Source organism: Taudactylus pleione, unplaced genomic scaffold, assembly GCF_031769625.1.
Source record: "Taudactylus pleione unplaced genomic scaffold, aTauple2 ptg000278l, whole genome shotgun sequence".
In the NCBI taxonomy this organism is placed as follows: Eukaryota; Metazoa; Chordata; class Amphibia; order Anura; family Myobatrachidae; genus Taudactylus; species Taudactylus pleione.
This window is the reverse complement of record NW_028284680.1, coordinates 7019594-7041413: the sequence shown is the minus strand read 5'-3', so window position 1 is coordinate 7041413 and position 21820 is coordinate 7019594. Positions and strand designations below refer to the sequence as shown.

The window sequence follows — 21820 nt, the reverse complement described above, 5'->3', positions numbered from 1 at the left end:
GAATTGGGTGGTGACGGACCTCCTTTTTCAGAACAGGCCAGAAACGAGGTAGCATTTTGCCGAGCCAGATGACTAATGTGGGAAAATGGTGGAAGTGGTGGGAGTTGGAGCATTTTTAAGCATGTTCTTTGCTATGTGGAAGCTGTTTCTAATCTGAAAATGACTTAGTTTTGCACCAGCTCGGGCAGTCTTCATGCAACATCTTAGACCTTTCATGGTACCTGTTTTGTCCATCCATGTTGCACTTTGGCAGAGATGTGCGTTTCTAGACAGTACCAATGACCTTGCGTTTCTAGACAGTACCAATGACCCTGGTCATCCATGTTGCACCTTGGCAGAGATGTGCGTTTCTAGACAGCACCAATGACCCCTCACTCTCTCTAAATGAAATGGGGGTTAACCGAGCAGTGCTTTAGATAAAAAATGGAAAGTCTGTCCCATTGAAACAGTGTAGGTACTAATGTGGACGGAGGGTGGACTTGAAAGTAAAGTTTAAGTTTTGTACTGTGCCCCAGTGTTTTCTGTTTCCCTGTGCAACTGGGATCACTAGGTTTCTCTCGAGAGTAGACAGACTCCTTGGGGTATATTTGCTAAAGTGCAGGTTTTTAGAAGTGGAGATGTTGCCCATAGCAACCAATCAGATTCTAGCTATTATCTTCTAGAAGGTGCTAGATAAATGATAACTAGAATCTGATTGGTTGCTGTGGTCAACAACTTCGTCTCTAAAAACCTGCACTTTAGTAAATATACCCCCTTGAGTGAACTAAGTGGATTGACCATCAGTTTTCAATAATACCACAATGTATTGCTTCACAAGTAAATGCGGTACAGAGTGTTAATTAGGTGGCAACGACCTCTTTTATATTATTTATTTAGATCACAATTCCAATAGATATCAGAGTAAATACCTGTTTTTTTAAATAATGTACCTTCTCTTAATTATCCTAAATGCAACAGGAACATTTTACACACGCCTGGAGGGAAATTCAGTTCTCTTCGCGGGGATGTAGCATCTAGCTCCTGGGTTAAGTTTCCCGGAGTTATTCAATTTACTGCATAGCTCTTGGCACTTAAGCCCGGAGAGATGCATCTTATCACGACTAATGCCTGGGGCTTAGTCTCGGCAAACTGCATCTTCCGGCTTAAGTGCAGGGTGCAATGCTGTTACCACTCGCGGTTATGCCATAACCTACCCCAGTTAGCACAATTTGTACTTGCACCTCAGGAGAGTCCGAGCAGAAATCCGCTATTCACGGGTTTACAGCGCTGGCAATTAAATAGCTCCTGACACTTAACCCAGGAGCTACATCACCACAAAAATAATTGAATTCCCCCCTGGGGCGTCGGTACTTTCGTATGTCCCCAACATGCCCCACCTACTTGTGTCACATGGTCATAGATGACAACTGGAGATTACTATCTCCCCACCTACATCTCCAACCAGTGGCGTCCTTCCCCGCGGTGTTACCTGGCTCGGGGAGAGATGCTGTAGGAGCCAACAAAAAGGGGTAGTGGCCTCACGGGAAGGGGCATTTCCACATGAGAAGAGCTGGGGCCTTGCGGCCCGAACCCCTGTGGTTATTATTGGGGTAGGGGGGTGCCAGAGGTGTGGACTTCCCTGTGTGCAGTGCCGGCTCCCTTACAGTGTCAGGAGCCGAGTGCTAGCACTCAGCTTCTGTCACTGAGGGAGAGTCTGCACCTCGGTGTCACCCCTCAGCGGGTGACACCTGGGTGCGGCCCGCCCCCTCCCTTGTGACGTCACTGTCTCCCACCTCAGCCTGACGGCGTTCTTAATTTCCCTCTCACTCCCTCATCCACAACTTATTTCCTTCCCAGTTCACCCTCCAACTGTTTGTTCTCTCCATTGTAGAATACAAGCTCTTGTTCCTTCCCTTGCCTTGCACTATCCTTAGCACCAGTGCTCTTTGTCTTTTGTCTCCTCCTATTCAGCGACTTTGCAAATGGGTATAGAATCAATGAGAGCTGCTGTGCCTTCCCCAAGTATATTACCATTTATTGTTGTTATTTACAAGTGTGCTCTTTTATGTTTTATTCACCTCCAACAAACCAATTTCACAAATGCCACTTTGATGTCTTGGTTCCGTAAAGAGTATATTAAAGGATTTAAAGACGGGATGACAACCGAATACATTAAGGAGAGAATCTTTAGGGCAATAACAGAGCGTCCTGAAGCTGGAACCAGATATATAGTAATGAGCGATAAATAAAATAGACAGACAACCGTGAGATGAGAACTACAGGTAGAGAACGCCTTCTGCCTTCCTATAGCAGTGGGTATCTTACCGATCACAACAGAGATACAGATATAGCTGATAATAATGCATACAAATGGTAACAGAGTCACTGGTGCTGTCAGTATGAGGTCAATCATCTGTAAAAGATGAGTGTCGGAGCAGGAAAGTTGGAGGATGGGCACAAAATCACAGAAGAAATGGTCAATGACATTCGGGCCACAGAAATATAGATTAGACATCAAAATAGCTATGGTTAGCGTGATGGCAAAGCTCAATGCCCAAGACCCAGTGACCAGGTGATATTTAAGCTTCGTGCCCATTATAGACGTATAAAACAGTGGATTACAGATTGCCAAGTATCGATCATAAGACATGACGGTAAGCAGGAGACATTCAGTGCCGGTGGAAGCACCAAAGAGTTGGAACTGGGTGATACAGTCGATGAATGGCATGGCTTTTCCGTCCTTCAGAATGATATGCAGTAAATTGGGCACAATGTCCGTGGTAAGCAGCATGTCGGACAGGGACAAGTGGCAGATAAAGAAGTACATGGGCGACTCGAGGAGGTGACTGGTGGACACTAGAACAATAATCATGATGTTTCCAATCAAACACATGACATAAACCAAGAAACACAGCAGGAAGAGAAGGACTTGAAAGCCAGGCAGGCTTCCGAAGCCAAGGAGAAGGAATTCAGTGACAACAGTCTGGTTCTTCTTGCTCATGGCTCTTAAGTGCAGAGAGAGAAGATGTCCACATTTGAGGTTTTACAAGATCAATAGGGCACTCCACGTGGGGAAGTAGACCACCAATTCAGCACCTGTGGTCATCGGCGTTTCTCCAACATAAGGCCATTAGCCCGGTTGTATGTACCAAGAGTCTGTGGAAGCTTAGTTTATAAGAAACATTATAATTTACATAATTCCATATTTATATATGCTTTATAGTGAATACAGCTCATGCACTTCAATATGGCCTTTGCACAGCCATTTAGCATAGTAAAACTTCGTTATATCTAAGTAACGAGTTGAGATGTCTTTAAGGCCGCTCCCTGTTGAAGTTGTTTATCTGAAGAATGGGATAAGAACTTGACCATTTATGTATAATTCTGGGCTAGAGAAAGATATGAACCAAATATAGTGATATAGAGCACAATGAGCATCTTATGAAGGAATCTGTTCCTATTTCTATTTCTCCTATTTCTACTGCCAGCAAGAATAAACTATGTCCACCCTGATAAATCTTATATTTGAATATGTCAAATGTCGTTATATGCTTCCATAATGTGGAATAATGTACAATGATCTAGAAGTATGATGTAAGTGGGTGTATTACCTGAAGATTGTAATAGAAAGATATAAAAACTCTGTACTGAAGGCAATCATTGTTACTTCTGCATTATAACCCTGGGGGATATGTGCTCCCAGTTAAGGGCTAGATCTATTTATTTAATTAATTAATAAATGATAAATTCTTATGAGTACTGGATTGGAGTCTATTACTTTACGCAACAATGGAACGCCTGGTAAAAGTTAGGATTCAATGATTTTCTCACAGTATAACAAAGTCAATTATTTGAGGTGTCTCAACATTGTTCCCATGTTTTGTAACTTGTCATAGAAGATTTCTTGCCACTAATTACACACAGGTGTTTTAATCTTTCTTGTATTTCAGCCGCACCACCTCCGGGACCCACCACTTACACCTGGGGATGAGATACGATGGTTAACATCACCAGTCGGCCGTGTAATTAATTCAAATTGTCTGCTTTAGTTTTTTTTATAGTTATCAAATTGGCCCAAAAAAGAATATAATATTTTTGCTGATTACAGTGATATAAAAAAAAAATTGAAGACAATTTTTAAAAACAAAAACCCAACCACTGGGTCAACTGACCGATGCTCAGACTACTTTTGTGCTGAATTTGCCAAACTGCGGTATGCAATGTTGTGAGTTGTCAAAATGAGCCGTACAATACCAAATCCCTCCGATTACTATGTTTTTCGATTCCGGAATGCACAGAGTGAGAGCTGACGAAATTTATCTTCAATTAAAGCGGGTGTATGGTGATGTGAGAAAGTGGTGTGAAATGTTCAACAAAGCACAAATGAGCATGACGAAGATCGACCAGGACGGCCATCACTTGTCACAGCTTTGGGTGGGAGGTTTTCGATCATCCGCCCTATAGTCCAGACCTTGCTCCAAGCGATTTTCACCTTTTCACTAAGCTCAAAGAGTTCCTGCATAGAAAACGATTTGTAAGTGATGATGAGTTACTGTCAGGATGCGGCCTGGGATCGGCCGCTACTCACCTCTGTGCTGGTGTCCTTGGGCTTAGGTGTCCAGACGCTGGGAGGGGAGGTGATTGGTGACTGAGTACTCTCCCTGGGGCTCGCTAGGGCTTCTGTGCGTGCGTCCTGGTTTCTGGGGTGCCGGACATGGGCGCAACCATGTTGGCTCATATCACCTGACTAGTCTCTCCCAATGATAGTCCTGTGGTCACTTAGCTGATCCAATGATCAGCCACCCAGGGGTATTTTAGTCTGACTCCAGGAACAAGTAATGGCTGTTCAACTTCGTTATTCCAGTGCCTGTGATACTCCCACTGTTGCTCTGTGCTAATTCCTTCAGCGTGTTGCTTCAGCCTGCTCACAGTTCTACAGTTTCCTGTATTAGCTTCCATGCTAACCCTTAGTCTGAGACTTTAGCTCTCTCACAGTACTTCAGTGTTTCATGTCTCTTTCCTGTGTGTCTTTGTATTTGTGCTGCTAATTCTATTGCAGCTTTCCTGTGGCTATTACCCTGTGTCTCTGAGGTGTCAGATTACCTGCTAGTACTAATTAGCTTACAGCTGGCCCTCCCAGCACTCTCCCAGTATTTGCCTTTGTCCAGTGCCAGCATTTCTAGCTTTCCCAGTATTTGCCTTTGTCCAGTGCCAGCATTTCTAGCTTTCCCAGTATATGCCTGTCTTTTCTCTGTGTCTTGTCTGTGCAATCTGCACCTGCATATGTAATTATTCCCAGTATATGCATGTGTGCAGTCTGCTCTGTGTTTGCCTGTGTAGCCAGCACAATCAGTACCAGCATTTCTAGCTTTCCCAGTATTAGCCTTTGTCCATGCTACTCTGTGTTTTTCTGCACTAATCAGCACCTAGATATTTAACTGTTTTCAGTCCATGCCTGTGTTCTAGCATCCAGATTCTTCCCCTGTTTTCTAGCATTCAGATCCAACTCCAGAGTCCATTCATTCCGTTCACCACCAGTGTTATAGCTTTTATTATAGTCTCGGCCTTCTGCCATTCCCAGGTACCTGTCCAGAGGGCCGCAACCTGCTCACTTGGTGCAGCGAAAACCAAATCCCAATTGGAGGGGTCACTGGAGAAAACCATCAAGTGAGTTAGACTCCGCGCATCTGGGCAGGTCTCGTCAAACCTAGGTTTGGCCGCAACTAGGAGACCTAGTCCAGTCACTCCCCTAGTCACCCTAACCCCCCGGCTCACCGTCCTCCACAGAGGAACACTTGCACCGGATCATGACAGTTGAAGCTTACAGTCACCAACTGATTGGACTGGAAGCAGCAGAGTTCAACAAGGGGGTTCTAACGCTCTTGGACAGATATGATTAAATAAAGGAGGGGAATATGTGCAAAAATAGACAAAGATACAGGTAAACAGTCTTTACTTTCCTTCATATATCCAGGAGCATGTAACCCCAAGTAGACCCGACGCGTTTCGTCCTTCTCAGGGACTTCTTCAGGGGACTACTTTGGAATACATGCTGCTGGATACCTTTACACAACAGATCTGGAAGAAGCATCCCTTGGCCAAAGAACTTTTATTTGGAGGAATTTACACTTCTAAAGAACAAGAAATGTATCAAGTTGAAAGAAAGAATAATCCAGTGGTTCCCAAACTTTTTTGAATCACGGCTCCCTAGAGTATCAACATTTATTTCACAGCACCCCTAGGTCAACAGTTCTTATTGAGAAAAGTAAAGAGCAAAGATTATACTATGAAGTAAATTGGGCTGACCTGCCATGGTTAGGGTCAGTTATCTAGTGGTGGGCAGGGTTTGATTGTCCACGTATTTCATGATTGGCAGCCACCAGCTCTGATTTTGCCCATCACTTTGACCATAAATAACCCCTGCATGTTCCCTGTGACACCCAGTTTGGGAACCTTTGCTCTAATCTATTGATCAATTTTCAGTGGGACATAGACACACAAATGTAGTTTTGTTAATATTTTATGTACCATTTGTAAGGCATTAGGGACCTCATTCAGAGTCGGTCGTTGCGGCCGCACGGTCGTAAGGGAAAAGGGGCAGGATATGCAAATGATGCACTCGCAAGTTGGGTCCTTAAGATCGGATCGTTAGCTGGCCGACCAAGGGGAGGATGCGGCCGTAAGACAAAATACGCCCCCTTCTCGTACGCATTGCACGTCATCTCCGGCCATATAAGGATTAATCGAGACCACCGGGAACCATCGGAATTGGTCGTAGAGCTTAAGGTTGACCATACCCTCTCTTAAGCACTCCGATCAAGTCAGTGTACAAACCTCCCATGTCACATGTGCCATGACACTACTTTGTTAATTATGCACTCCCATAAAACGCCGTTCGCATAATTAGGCATCTCCACTCCCCCGTTTTCAAGCACCTTCCCCTGTTACCACCCACAAACGCCTCATTCTGTCACTCAAACTACCGACCTGGCTGTGTTCAAGGAGAGAGAAATTTCTGATCATAGCAGCTAGTTTGCGCACGCGCATTGTGAACTTTACGCATGCGCAGTTTAGCGAACATCGGTGGCGTACGACCGACTCTGAATGAGGTCCTAGGTGTGGCCACCTTGCTTTTATATATATATATATATATATATACACATACACAGTCAGGTCCATAAATATTGGGACATTGACAGAATTTTCATATTTTGGCCTCTATTCACCACCACAATGGCTTTGAAATGAAACAAACAAGATGTGCTTTAACTGCAGACTTTCAGATTCAATTTGAGGGTAATTACATCCAAATCAAGTGAACGGTGTAGGAATTACAACGGTTTCTATATGTGCCTCCCACTTTTTAAGGGGCCAAAAGTAATGGGACAAACTAAACAATCCTAAATCTAACTTTCACTTTTTAACATTTTGTTGCAAATCTTTTGCAGGCAATTACAGCCTGAACTCTGGAACGCATAGACATCACCAGACGCTGGGTTTCGTCCCTGGTGATGCTCTGCCAGGCCTCTACTGCAAATGTCTTCAGTTCCTGCTTGTTCTTGGGGCATTTTCCCTTCAGTTTTGTCTTCATAAAGTGAAATGTTTGCTCAATCGGATTCAGGTCAGGGGATTAACTTGGCCATTGCATAACATTCCACTTTTTAGCCTTAAAAAACTCTTTGGTTGCTTTTGCAGTATGCTTCGGGTCATTGTCCATCTGCACTGTGAAGCGCCGTCCAATGAGTTCTGAAGCATTTGACTGAATATAAGCATATAATATTGCCCGAAACACTTCAGAATTCATTCTGCTGCTTTTGTCAGCAGTCACATCATCAATAAATACAAGGGAACCAGTTCCATTGGCAGCCATACATGCCAACACCATGACACTACCACCACCATGCTTCACTGATGAGGTGGTATGTTTTGGATCATGAGCAGTTCCTTTCCTTCTCCATACTCTTCTCTTCCCATCACTCTGGTACAAGTTGAACTTTGTCTCATCTGTCCATAGGATGTTGTTCCAGAACTGTAATGGCTTTTTTAGATGTTGTTTGGCAAACTCTAATCTGGTGTTCCTGTTTTTGTGGCTCACCGATGGTTTACATCTTGTGGCGAACCCTCTATATTCACTCTTGTGAAGTCTTCTATTGATTGTTGACTTTGACACATATACACCTACCTCCTGGAGAGTGTTCTTGATTTGGCCAACTGTTGTGAAGGGGTTTTTCTTCACCAGGGAAATAATTCTTCTGTCATCCACCACCGTTGTTTTCCGTGGTCTTCAGGGTCTTTTGGTGTTGCTGAGCTCTCCGGTGCATTCTTTCTTTTTAAGAATGTTCCAAACAGTTGATTTGGCCACACCTAATGTTTTTGCTATCTCTCTGATGGGTTTGTTTTGATTTTTCCGCCTAATGATGGCTTGCTTCACTGATAGTGAAAGCTCTTTGGATCTCATATTGAGAGTCGACAGCAACTGATTCCAAATGCAAATGTCACGCCTAGAATCAACTCCAGACCTTTTACCTGCTTAATTGATAATGAAATAAAGAGGGAATAGCCCACACCTGTCCATGAAATAGCTTTTGAGTTGATAGTCCCATTACTTTTGGCCCCTTAAAAAGTGGGCGGCACATATAGAAACCGTTGTAATTCCTACACCGTTCACCTGATTTGGATGTAATTACCCTCAAATTGAATCTGAAAGTCTGCAGTTAAAGCACATCTTGTTTGTTTCATTTCAAAGCCATTGTGGTGGTGAATAGAGGCCAAAATATGAAAATTCTGTCAATGTCCCAATATTTATGCACCTGACTGTGTATATATATATATATATATATATATACCGTATATACTCGAGTATAAGTCGACCCGAATATAAGCCGAGGTACCTAATTTTACCACGAAAAACTGGGAAAACTTATTGACTCGAGTATAAGCCTAGGGTGGGAAATGCAGCAGCTACTGGTAGTAATCCCCCCCTGGTACTGTCCCCAGTAGTAATCCCCCCCTGGTAGTGCCCCCAGTAGTAATCCCCCCCTGGTAGTGCCCCCAGTAGTAATATCCCCCCCTGGTAGTGCCCCCAGTAGTAATACCCCCCCTGGTAGTGCCCCCAGTATTAATCCCCCCCCTGGTAGTGCCCCCAGTAGCAATATCCCCCCCTGGTAGTGCCCCCAGTATTAACCCCCCCTGGTAGTGCCCCCAGTAGCAACATCCCCCCCTGGTAGTGCTCCCAGTATTAATCCCCCCCCCTGGTAGTGCCCCCAGTAGCAATATCCCCCCCTGGTAGTGCCCCCAGTATTAACCCCCCCTGGTAGTGCCCCCAGTAGCAACATCCCCCCTGGTAGTGCCCCCAGTATTCCCCCCCTCCCTGGTAGTGCCCCCAGTAGCAACATCCCCCCCTGGTAGTTCCCCCATTATTAATCCCCCCCCTCTGGTAGTGCCCCCAGTAGCGATATCCCCCCCCCCTGGTAGTACCGCCTGGTAGTAGCCCCCCCAGTAGAAAGAAATGTAAAAAAAACAACACTTACCTGTAACCCCGCTCCTGGTCCCGACGCTGCTACAGGCTCCTCCGCCGCTTTGCATAATGGGAGAGACGTCGTCATGATGACGTCTCTCCCATTACCCACTGCGGGAGCCGGAAGATGGCTCCCGCAGTGGGAGCAGCAGTAGCCGCTGAGAGTCTGACAAAAAAAAGCATAAAAACAGCTAAAATCACAGAATTTGTGGGTTTTTCTGCTCCTATGGTATTATTAACCTCAATGACCACTCATTTCCAGTCTATTCTGAACACCTCACACCTCACAATAGTGTTTTTATGTCCAAAAGGTTGCACCGAGGTAGCTAGATGACTATGCTAAGCGACACGAGTGGGCAGCACAACACGTGGCCCATCTAGGAGTGACACTGCAGTGGCAGACAGGATGGCAGTTTGAAAAACTAGGCCCCAAACAGTACATAATGCAAAGAAAAAAAAGAGGTGCAAGATGGAATTGTCCTTGGGCCCTCCCACCCATCCTTATGTTGTATAAACAGGACATGCACACTTTAACAAACCAATCATTTCAGCGCCAAGGTCTGCCACACAACTGTGGCTGAAATGATTGGTTCGTTTGGGCCCCCACAAAACAAGCTGGCAATTAATCTGTCCCTGCACAAACTGGTTCTATGCAGACAAGATGACGTCCTCATCCTCATCCACCGATTCCTCACCCTCTTCAGTGTTGTGTACATCCTCATCCTCACAGAGTATTAATTCGTCCCCGCTGGAATCCACCACCACATGTCCCTCTGTACGTTCTGGAGGCTGGTCTACCTGCATCACCGCCAGCGGGTTGCTTAGGATACCTAAGTTTTTTCCTGGCAGCCCCAGTTGCGGGAGAAAATGAAGAAGGAGCTGTTGACATGTCACGTTCCGCTTCAGCTGACAGTGTTTTCACCAGCCGGTCTTTGCACCTCTGCAGGCTTGTGTCGGCCGGAAAGAGAGGCACCACATAGGCCTTAAACCTAGGATCGAGCACGGTGGCCAAAATGTAGTGGTCTGATTTCAACAGATTGACCACCCTGGAATCCTGGCAAAGCGAATGAAGGGCTTCATCCACAAGTCCCACATGCCGAGCGGAATCGCTCCGTCTTAGCTCCTTCACATTCTCCAGCTGCTTCTGCAAAAGTCTGATGAGGGGAATGACCTGACTCAAGCTGGCAGTGACTGAACTGACTTCACGTGTGGCAAGTTCGAAGGGCTGGAGAACCTAGCACAACACGGAAATCATTCTCCACTGCGCTTGAGTCAGGTGCATACCCTCTCCTTTGCCTATGTCATAGGTGGATGTATAGGCTTGAATGGCCTTTTGCTGCTCCTCCATCCTCTGAAGCATATATAGGGTTGAGTTCCACCGCGTCACAACCTCTTGCTTCAGGTGATGGCGGGGCAGGTTCAAGAGTGTTTACTGGCGCTCCAGTCTTCGATACGCAGTCGCTGAATGGCGAAAGTGGGCAGAAATTTTTCGGGCCACCCAAAGCGTCTCCTGCATGCCCCTGTCGCTTTTCAGAAAATTCTGCACCACCAAGTTTATTGTGTGAGCAAAATATGGGACGTGCTGGAATTTGCCCAGATGTAATGCCCGCACAATATTGGTGGCGTTGTCAGATATCACAAATCCCCAGGAGAGTCTAAGTGGGGTAAGCCACTGGGCGATGATTTCCCTCAGTTTCTCTAAGAGGTTGTCGGCGGTGTGCCTCTTACTGAAACCGGTGATACACAGCGTAGCCTGCCTTGGAACGAGCTGGCGTTTCTGAGATGCTGCTACTGGTGACGCTGCTGTTGTTGCTGCATAAGGTGATACATCTACCCAGTGGGCTGTCACAGTCATATAGTCCTTAGTCTGCTTTGTTCCACTTGTCCACATGTCCACATGTCCGTGGTTAAGTGGACATTGGGTACAACCGAATTTTTCAGGACACTGAGGACACTTTTTCTGACGTTTCTGTACAGTCTCGGTATCGCCTGCCTAGTGAAGTGGAATCTAGATGGGATTTGGAACCGGGGACACACTACCTCCATCAATTGTCTAAATCCCACTGCACTAATGGCGGATACCGGACGCACGTCTAACACCAACATAGCAGTCAAGGCCTCAGTTATACGTTTTGCTTCAGGATGACTGCCGTCGTACTTCATCCTCCTCGCTAAGGACTGTTGGAGGGTCAATTGTTTAGTAAAAGTAGTGGTGTTCCTACTTCCTCTCTGGGATGATGAACGATTCCCAGCAGCAGCAACAGCAGCAGTAGGCGTAGCAATGCAGGATCCTCCAGAGGAATCCCAGATAGGAGAGTCAGTCATGCCAGTGACATGGCCTGCAGGACTACTTCCGATCCTGACTAAGGAGGAAATTGACGAGGAGGGAGTTGACGGTGTGGTTTACAGGCGTTTGGATACAACAGGACAACGGGATTTAGGTGTCCCTGGACTGCTTACGGTCTTAGCCAAAGTTTCTGAACTTGACAGTAACTTTTTATGAACGCGCTGCAGGTGCCGTATAAGGGAGGATGTTCCTAGGTGGTTAACGTCCCTACCCCTACTTATTTCACCTTTACATATGGTACATATGGCAAGACAGTTGTTGTCCAGATTTGGATAGAAATATTGCCAGACCAAAGAGGTGGAATGTTTGGTCTTCTGCCCAGGCATGACCGTGATGGGCTTTTTCATCCCACGGACAACAACTGTCTCCCCCGGAGCCTGATTTAAAAAAACCACATCACCATCAGAATCCTCCTCGCCAACTTCCTCCTCAGCGCCAGCTACACCAGTATCCTCATCCTGTTGTACTTCAACAGTGACATCTTCAATTTGCATATCAGCAAGTGGACTGTGGGTGCTCCTTTCAGCACTTGCAGGGGGCGTGCAAATGGTGGAAAGAGCCACCTCTTCCCGTCCAGTGCTGGGAAGGTCAGGCATCGCAACCGCCACCACACTTGGACTCTCCTTGGGGATTTGTGATATCTTCTTAGAACGCACAGTTCTTCACTGTGCTTTTGCCAGCTTAACTCGTTTGATTTTTTTAGCGGGAGGAGGGCTTCCATCGTCATGTGAAGCTGAACCACTAGTCATGAACATAGGGAAAGACCTTAGCCGTTCCTTGCCACTCCGTGTCGTAAATGGCATATTGGCAAGTTTACGTTTCTCCTCAGATGATTTAAATGTTTTTTTTAAGGTAATTTTCCTGAATTTTGTCATTTGGGATTGCATGTGCCCTCTACTATGACATTGGGCATCGGCCTTGGCAGACGACGTTGATAGACGATAACATGCTATGTCATGACTAGTGGCAGCAGCTTCAGCACTAGGAGGAAGTGGTTCTTGATCTTTCCCTATTTTATTTTTATCGGAGAAAGTTTGGTCCTCCATTTATGTTATATTGATATATACGTGCTGCTAAGGCGCACACAAACACAGAAAATAATTTTTTCTTTTTGTTGGAGACTATTGCACTTTGTGGGTTACACCACCCTTTAAGAAATGAGCCAGCCGGCCCTTTACTTATGGGACACAGGTGCACGCTTGGCGCTGCTCCTTTGTTGATGCACGTGCAGCCACAGTGCACACAATTCCCAAACACAGAAAATATTTTTTTTATTTTGTTTGGAGTGCATTTTGGGGGTTACAGCACCCTTTAACGGACAAGCCAGCCGGCCCTTTACTTATGGGACACAGGCGCACGCTTGGCGCTGCTCCTTTGTTGATGCACGTGCAGCCACAGTGCACACAATTCACAAACACAGAATATTTTTTTTTATTTGGTTTGGAGTGCACTTTGGGGGTTACAGCACCCTTTAATGGTCAAGCCAGCCGGCCCTTTACTTATGACACAGGCGCCCTTTTCGCTACTTTGTTGATGCACGTGCGGCTACTGCGCACACAATTCACAAACACAGAAAAAATATTTATTTTTTTTGCACTCTGGGGGAGCACCCCTGATGGACAGAGCACCCCCTGGACAACACTACAGCACCCCTTTAGGACTGGGACACTGCACAGGACTTTGGAGTGGACACAGCCCATATGGACAACTGACTGCACAACACAGTCCAGCCAGCCCCTATGGACTTTGGAAGAGTGGACACAGCCCCTATGGACAACAGCAGCACAGTACAACACAGCCAGCCCCTATGGACTTTGGAGGAGTGGACACAGCCCCTATGGACAACAGCAGCGCAGCACAACACTACACTGCACTACACTACACAGCCCAGCCAACCCTAACTCCCACCCTCCCTCTTCACTGTCCACAGCCGAGTGAGAAAATGGCGCCGACGCGGGTACCTTATATAGTATCCAAAACCCGCGAGACCCGGAAGGCGTGATGATGACGTTTTGCCTCGATTTCAGATCCGAGTCAGACAGGAAAAGTCGAGCCTGACTCGGATCGGGGGGCTCGGGGGTATTCGGATTTCAGAAATCCGTACCCACTCACCCCTAATATATATATATATATATATATATATATATATATATACATACACACAGTAAACGGAATGCATTAGGAGCGACATCCCTTGTTTTTATTTATTTATATAAACTATGCACATATACATTATATTTTATATATTTATAATGTAATTATATGCTTACTAGCTGCTAGCTATTTACAAAGCAAGCTTACAGTGGTGTGCAATTTAAATGGGACAAGGGGCTTGATTCAGAGCGGACTCTAATGTAATCGTAGCCGCATTCTCTCGCAGATCGCAGTTGCTAAAATATGCTAATATATAATATTCCACAGCCCAGCACAGGGACGCCCACTGCTGCCTCCTCATATCCGTACAGCGTAAGCCCAGCCCAGCATAGGGACGCCCACTGCTGCCTCCTCATATCCGTACAGCGTAAGCACAGCCCAGCATAGGGACGCCCACTACTACCTTCTCATATCCGTACAGTGTAAGCACAGCCCAGCATAGGGACGCCCACTGCTGCTTCCTCATATCCGTACAGTGTAAGCACAGCCCAGCATAGGGACGCCCACTGCTCCCTTCTCATATCCGTACAGTGTAAGCACAGCCCAGCATAGGGACACCCACTGCTGCCTCCTCATATACGTACAGCGTAAGCACAGCCCAGCATAGGGATGCCCACTGCTGCCTCCTCATATCTGTAATTCTGTACAGTGTAAGCACAGCCCAGCATAGGGACGCCCCCTGCTGGCTCCTCATATGCGTACAGTGTAAGCACAGCCCAGCATAGGGACGCCCACTGCTGCCTTCTCATATCCGTACAGTGTAAGCACAGCCCAGCATAGGGACGCCCACTGCTGCCTCCTCATATCCTACAGCGTAAGCACAGCCCAGCATAGGGACGCCCACTGCTGCCTTCTCTTATCCGTACAGTGTAAGCACAGCCCAGCATAGGGACGCCCACTGCTGCCTCCTCATATCCGTACAGTGTAAGCACAGCCCAGCATAGGGACGCCTACTGCTGTCTTCTCATATCCGTACAGTGTAAGCACAGCCCAGCATAGGGACGCCCACTGCTGCCTTCTCATATCCATACAGTGTAAGCCCAGCCCAGGATAGGGTCGCCCACTGCTGCCTCCTCATATCCGTACAGTGTAAGCACAACCCAGCATAGGGACGCCCACTGCTGCTTTCTCATATCTGTACAGTGTAAGCACAGCCCAGCATAGGGACGCCCACTGCTGCCTCCTCATATCCGTACAGTGTAAGCACAGCCCAGCATAGGGACACCCACTGCTGCCTTCTCATATCCGTACAGTGTAAGCACAACCCAGCATAGGGACGCCCACTGCTGCTTTCTCATATCTGTACAGTGTAAGCACAGCCCAGCATAGGGACACCCACTGCTGCCTCCTCATATCTGTACAGTGTAAGCACAGCCCAGCATAGGGACGCCCCCTGCTGCCTTCTCATATCCGTACAGTGTAAGCACAGCCCAGCATAGGGATGCCCACTGCTGCCTTCTCATATCCATACAGTGTAAGTAGAGCCCAGCATAGGGACGCCCACTGCTGCCTCCTTATATCCGTACAGTGCAAGCCCAGCCCAGCATAGGAACGCCCACTGCTGCCTCCTCATATCCGTACAGTGTAAGCACAGCCCAGCATAGGGACGCCCCTTGCTGCCTCCTCATATCCATACAGTGTAAGCACAGCCCAGCATAGGAACGCCCACTGCTGCCTTCTCATATCCATACAGTGTAAGCACAGCCCAGCATAGGGACGTCCACTGCTACTTTCTCATATCCGTACATTGTAAGCACAGCCCAGCATAGGGACGCCCACTGCTGCCTTCTCATATCCGTACAGTGTAAGCACAGCCCAGCATAAGGACGCCCGCTGCTGCCTTCTCATATCCGTACAGTGTAAGCACAGCCCAGCATAGGGACGTCCACTGCTGCCTCCTCATATCTGTACAGTGTAAGCACAGCCCAGCATAGGGACGCCCACTGCTGCCTCCTCTTATCCGTACAGTGTAAGCCCAGCCCAGCATAGGGACGCCCACTGCTGCCTCCTCATATCCATACAGTGTAAGCACAGCCCAGCATAGGGACGCCACTTGCTGCCTCCTCATATCTGTACAGTGTAAGCACAGCCCAGCATAGGGACGCCCACTGCTGCCTCCTCATATCCGTACAGTGTAAGCACAGCCCAGCATAGGGACGCCACTTGCTGCCTCCTTATATCCGTATGACGACGTGCATTGGTAACAATGAAACAGATCGGGCAGCCACGCAGCGTCTGAGTAAGTCTGATCAGCCTCAAACACGGCGTCTCTACTGACACGCAGAGAGGTCTCATGCTGCGAAGGAGATCGCAATAACGAATTTATGCATGCCCATGTAACTGTGTCTAAATGGTTAGACGTGTGTTTGCCTAGCGCCCCCCCCCCCCCCCCGTTACCTCCCCCAAACACTGACTACTGTACCTGTTATTCACTTTGTGTATGAATCCTCTGTGCAGGCATAACCACTTAATGTAATCGCTGTGTGTGCGTAGTGCGGCTTACACACTTGTGAAATGGCAAACAATCGCTTGATCTGCGTAAAAAATAATCGGCATTGGGTACATCTCTGAATAATGCCCAATGTAGGAAATGATCCTGTCCCTGCGATGTGCTGCGAGTGAAGTGACCGCGTCAGCGCTCATCACTCCTGTGTCAGGGATCCTACAGACCACACATGTGTCTGTGCTGGGGATCCTACAGACCATACATGCGCCTGTGCAGGGGATCCTGTGCTGGGGATCCTGCAGACCACACATGCGCCTGTGCCGGGATCCTACAGAGCACACATGTGCCAGTGAAGGGGATCCTGTGCAGGGGATCCTACAGACCATACATGTGCCTGCCAATGTAACCTCACAGGAGAATTAATGCTGATTATTCACAATTTGCCATCTACTTGTTATGTTACCGATGATACCACCTCTCGATCGCTGGGTAGAGAATTCCGCACCCTGACACCTCTTAGATCAGAAGTTACTCTCTGTATGGGGACATGCTCCGTTTCCTGGTCTCTGTAGATGTCTGACTAGGATTTGTTAGATAACTCGTGATGACGTTAAATATACATGTATATCCCGCTGTGTGGCGCTGCAGACCACTTGTGGTGCCTTATAAATAGTATTTTTTATGTTTATTAATAATAATTATATTTATTAGATGATGATTACCTCTGCGATACCACATAAGAATCTTTTTTATCGCCCACCTGTACCCTCTCATCTTATAGTAGGAGAGTTATAGGAATATAGCGCCTGATTCAGAGCCGGACGCTCTGACCAGAGCGCTCGCTCTGAATCAGTGCCCTCCTACCTGAAAATGGAGCGGCCTCCTGGCCGCTCGCATAGCTGTGGGTGACCACCCACAGCATATGCGAGCGGCCAAAAAGATGGTCGCGATGGTCAAGCCCATCGCGACCATCGGGCTTGCGACGAGACCCTGCGGTAGGGTCTCGTGACCGCAAGCCCTGGAGTGATTTTGGCTCTATCAGAACCAAAATCTCTCCCACTGACATCATTAGTGATGTCAGTGGGGCCGGACCCAGAGGGTAGGCGTTCCCATGGGAATGCCTCCGTCTGGCAGCCACGCCCCCAGCACGCCCACCAAAGGGGGTGTGCTGTCAGTCACCATCGACAGCACGCCCCCTTAGGTGCGAGACCTGGAGCGACAGCTTGGGCGTCCTTATGTTGTGCTGCGACGGTATAGCGATCGCAATGGATTAGCATACTATCGCAGTTGAACTGCGTGCGTAATCGCTATTGCATTCACAGTTGCGATCGGCAGTTAATCAGGCCCTATAACAGTATTTGGCAAATCATCTTATTTATTACTTAGGCAAACGAAATCTGTGCATTCAATTATTAGTCCTGTATAAGTATAATTTTTAATAATGCCAGTGAAACAAATTGATTTAGAGGGAATTTGATTAAGCAAGGTCAGATTACACTGTGGGCCTGATTCAGACCCGCTCGCAAGGCCGATGGTTGCGATGGTCAAGACCATCGCGACCATCATCATGGCCACTTGCTATAGCTGTGGGTGGTCACCCACAGCTATGCGAGCGGCCAGGAGGCTGTTCGAAAAAACCAGAAGGCCGGCCCTGATTCAGAGCGAGCGCTCTGTCAGAGCGTCCGGCTCTGAATGAGGCCCTGTGTTCCCTTTTCATGTATTTATGAACATAAAATGCAGGTCTGACCATTGGCTTTTCCCCTCATTTGTCACCTACTCACAGATCCAGTGACTGCGCGATGACATGTACAGACCGCGCACTGGGCGCTCACAGCTCTTTGGTCACCTAGGGTCACACTTTCCTTTTTGGAGAAGATAATTCCTGTAATTTGTGGATCTTAGAAGATGGATAAAGAGAGAGAGAGAGAACCAGTTTATTCACCAGTAGATATCGGCTCTCAGGCCAATCCCTAATGCCTGATAATTGTCCGTGATCATCTGCCATTGGGTAATGATAGGTTTTAGCCTGTGTTCCCCCTGTGATCTATTTTGTCAGGCCATCCAGCATTGTGTTAAAAGCAATCTTTATTTTTTTTTTATTTTTACTTTAATTGTTTGTTATTATCATAGCAACAAATTGTGTTTCCTGTATCTGTAGCCCATTATGAAGATTTCTATTATGAATAGTTTCCTTGGACAGTCAGCGAAGAGTCGCTAGGGCAATTACAGGGAGATACATTACAGAGCTGTAAAGACGTTCCCTGACCGCAGCGTCTGTTTCTCTGCGTTGGTGAATTGCGAATGCTGCACATGGAAATGCAGTGATCAGTAGGTCTGCAAATGGCGGCAAAATTGTCGCAAAATAGCGTAAATAGCAAAGCGACTAACATTGAGGGCACTACAAGAGCGACCAATGACAGTGTCATATAGAATATACCTATAGATTGTAAGCTTGTGAGCCAGCACCCTCGTACAGCTTTGTCTGTCTGATAATCCCAGTGTTGCTTTAGGACTGTGGTTGTCCCCAATTTTAAAGGCCATACAAACAAATGATGATGATGATGATGATGATGATAAGTTGTAGTACCAGGATTTATTCACAAAAATACCTCAGCCTGTGGGTCCCTCTGCTAGATTCATGCATTATGCTGAAGTAGACTAAGGAACCAAGATTGTAGCTCACCTCTATTGTGACATCACGCCCCAACTTTTGTGTAAGTGAGCCCAGTTTTACAGGAAACCTCCTGGATTTCCTGGCCACAATAACGCCCTCTGTAGGGTGAGTTGGGGGGATTTAAATGCTCCTCCACCCCAGAGCCCTCAGACATAAGGCTTCATTCTGTACTGATATATGAGAAGGCACATTTCTAGGCACACTGTGGGGCAGATTCTGTAAGGATTGTAATTGCAAAGCTGCACTCAGGCTATAGCTATATGATATATACACGCAGGCTATAGATATATGATGTATGCACGCAGGCTATAGATATATGATGTATGCACGCAGGCTATAGATATATGATGTATACACGTAGGCTATAGATATATGATGTATACACGCAGGCTATAGATATATGATGTATGCATTCAGACTATAGATATATGATATATACACGCAGGCTATAGATATATGATGTATGCACGCAGGCTATACATATATGATGTATGCACGCAGGCTATAGATATATAATGTATGCACGCAGACTATAGATATATGATGTATGCACGCAGGCTATAGATATATGATGTATGCACGCAGGCTATAGATATATAATGTATGCACGCCGGCTATAGATATATGATGTATGTACGCAGGCTATAGATATATGATGTATACACGCAGGCTATAGATATATTATGTTTGCATGCAGACTATAGATATATGATATATACACGCAGGCTATAGATATATAATGTATGCACGCAGGCTATAGATATATGATGTATGCACGCAGGCTATAGATATATGATATATACACGCAGGCTATAGATATATAATGTATGCATGCAGGCTATAGATATATGATGTATACACGCAGGCTATAGATATATGATGTATGCACGCAGGCTATAGATATATAATGTATGCACGCCGGCTATAGATATATGATGTATGTACGCAGGCTATAGATATATGATGTATACACGCAGGCTATAGATATATTATGTTTGCATGCAGACTATAGATATATGATATATACACGCAGGCTATAGATATATAATGTATGCACGCAGGCTATAGATATATGATGTATGCACGCAGGCTATAGATATATGATATATACACGCAGGCTATAGATATATAATGTATGCATGCAGGCTATAGATATATGATGTATACACGCAGGCTATAGATATATGATGTATACACGCAGGCTATAGATATGATGTATGCACGCAGGCTATAGATATATGATGTATGCACGCAGGCTATAGATATATGATGTATACACGTAGGCTATAGATATATAATGTATGCACGCCGGCTATAGATATATGATGTATGCACGCAGGCTATAGATATATGATGTATACACGCAGGCTAAAGATATATGATGTATGCATTCAGACTATAGATATATGATATATACACGCAGGCTATAGATATATGATGTATGCACGCAGGCTATAGATATCTGATGTATACACGCAGGCTATAGATATATAATGTATGCACGCAGACTATAGATATATGATGTATGCACGCAGGCTATAGATATATAATGTATGCACGCCGGCTATAGATATATGATGTATGTACGCAGGCTATAGATATATGATGTATACACGCAGGCTATAGATATATTATGTTTGCATGCAGACTATAGATATATGATATATACACGCAGGCTATAGATATATAATGTATGCACGCAGGCTATAGATATATGATGTATGCACGCAGGCTATAGATATATGATGTATACATGCAGGCTATAGATATATGATATATACACGCAGGCTATAGATATATAATGTATGCATGCAGGCTATAGATATATGATGTATACACGCAGGCTATAGATATATGATGTATACACGCAGGCTATAGATATGATGTATGCATGCAGGCTATAGATATGATGTATGCACGCAGGCTATAGATATGATGTATGCACGCAGGCTATAGATATGTATGCACGCAGGCTATAGATATATGATGTATGCACGCAGGCTATAGATATGTATGCACGCAGGCTATAGATATATGATGTATGCACGCAGGCTATAGATATGATGTATGCACGCAGGCTATAGATATATGATGTATGCACGCAGGCTATAGATATGATGTATGCACGCAGGCTATAGATATATGATGTATGCACGCAGGCTATAGATATGATGTATGCACGCAGGCTATAGATATATGATGTATACACGCAGGCTATAGATATGATGTATGCACGCAGGCTATAGATATGATGTATGCACGCAGGCTATAGATATGTATGCACGCAGGCTATAGATATATGATGTATGCACGCAGGCTATAGATATGATGTATGCACGCAGGCTATAGATATATGATGTATGCACGCAGGCTATAGATATGATGTATGCACGCAGGCTATAGATATATGATGTATGCACGCAGGCTATAGATATGTATGCACGCAGGCTATAGATATGATGTATGCACGCAGGCAGCTTTGCAATTGTGATCCTTGCAGATATGGTAATGGAGCAGGAGGCATCACACCCCCTGTGCATTACTTATCCGAGCTGCATTGTTCAACGCAGCATCGGATAATCTGCGTACAATCGGCCGTCTGCAGTGACCCATAGGGTCCCGCAGCCGGCTGCTGCAGTTTAGAGGAAGAGGCCAGGAAATCTCTGTCACCGGACGGAGATCCTGGCTTCTTCCTTCCCCCCC

At 46.1% G+C, this 21820-nt stretch overlaps 1 protein-coding gene across 1 annotated transcript; it reads right to left on the bottom strand.

Moving 5' to 3' along the window:
* Positions 1-2053: 2053 nt before the first annotated feature.
* LOC148513515 (olfactory receptor 5G3-like) lies at positions 2054-2980 on the bottom strand. The gene has a single exon (XM_088481860.1). It carries the CDS (start codon positions 2978-2980, stop codon positions 2054-2056), a length of 927 nt encoding a protein of 308 aa, XP_088337986.1.
* Positions 2981-21820: the final 18840 nt, after the last annotated feature.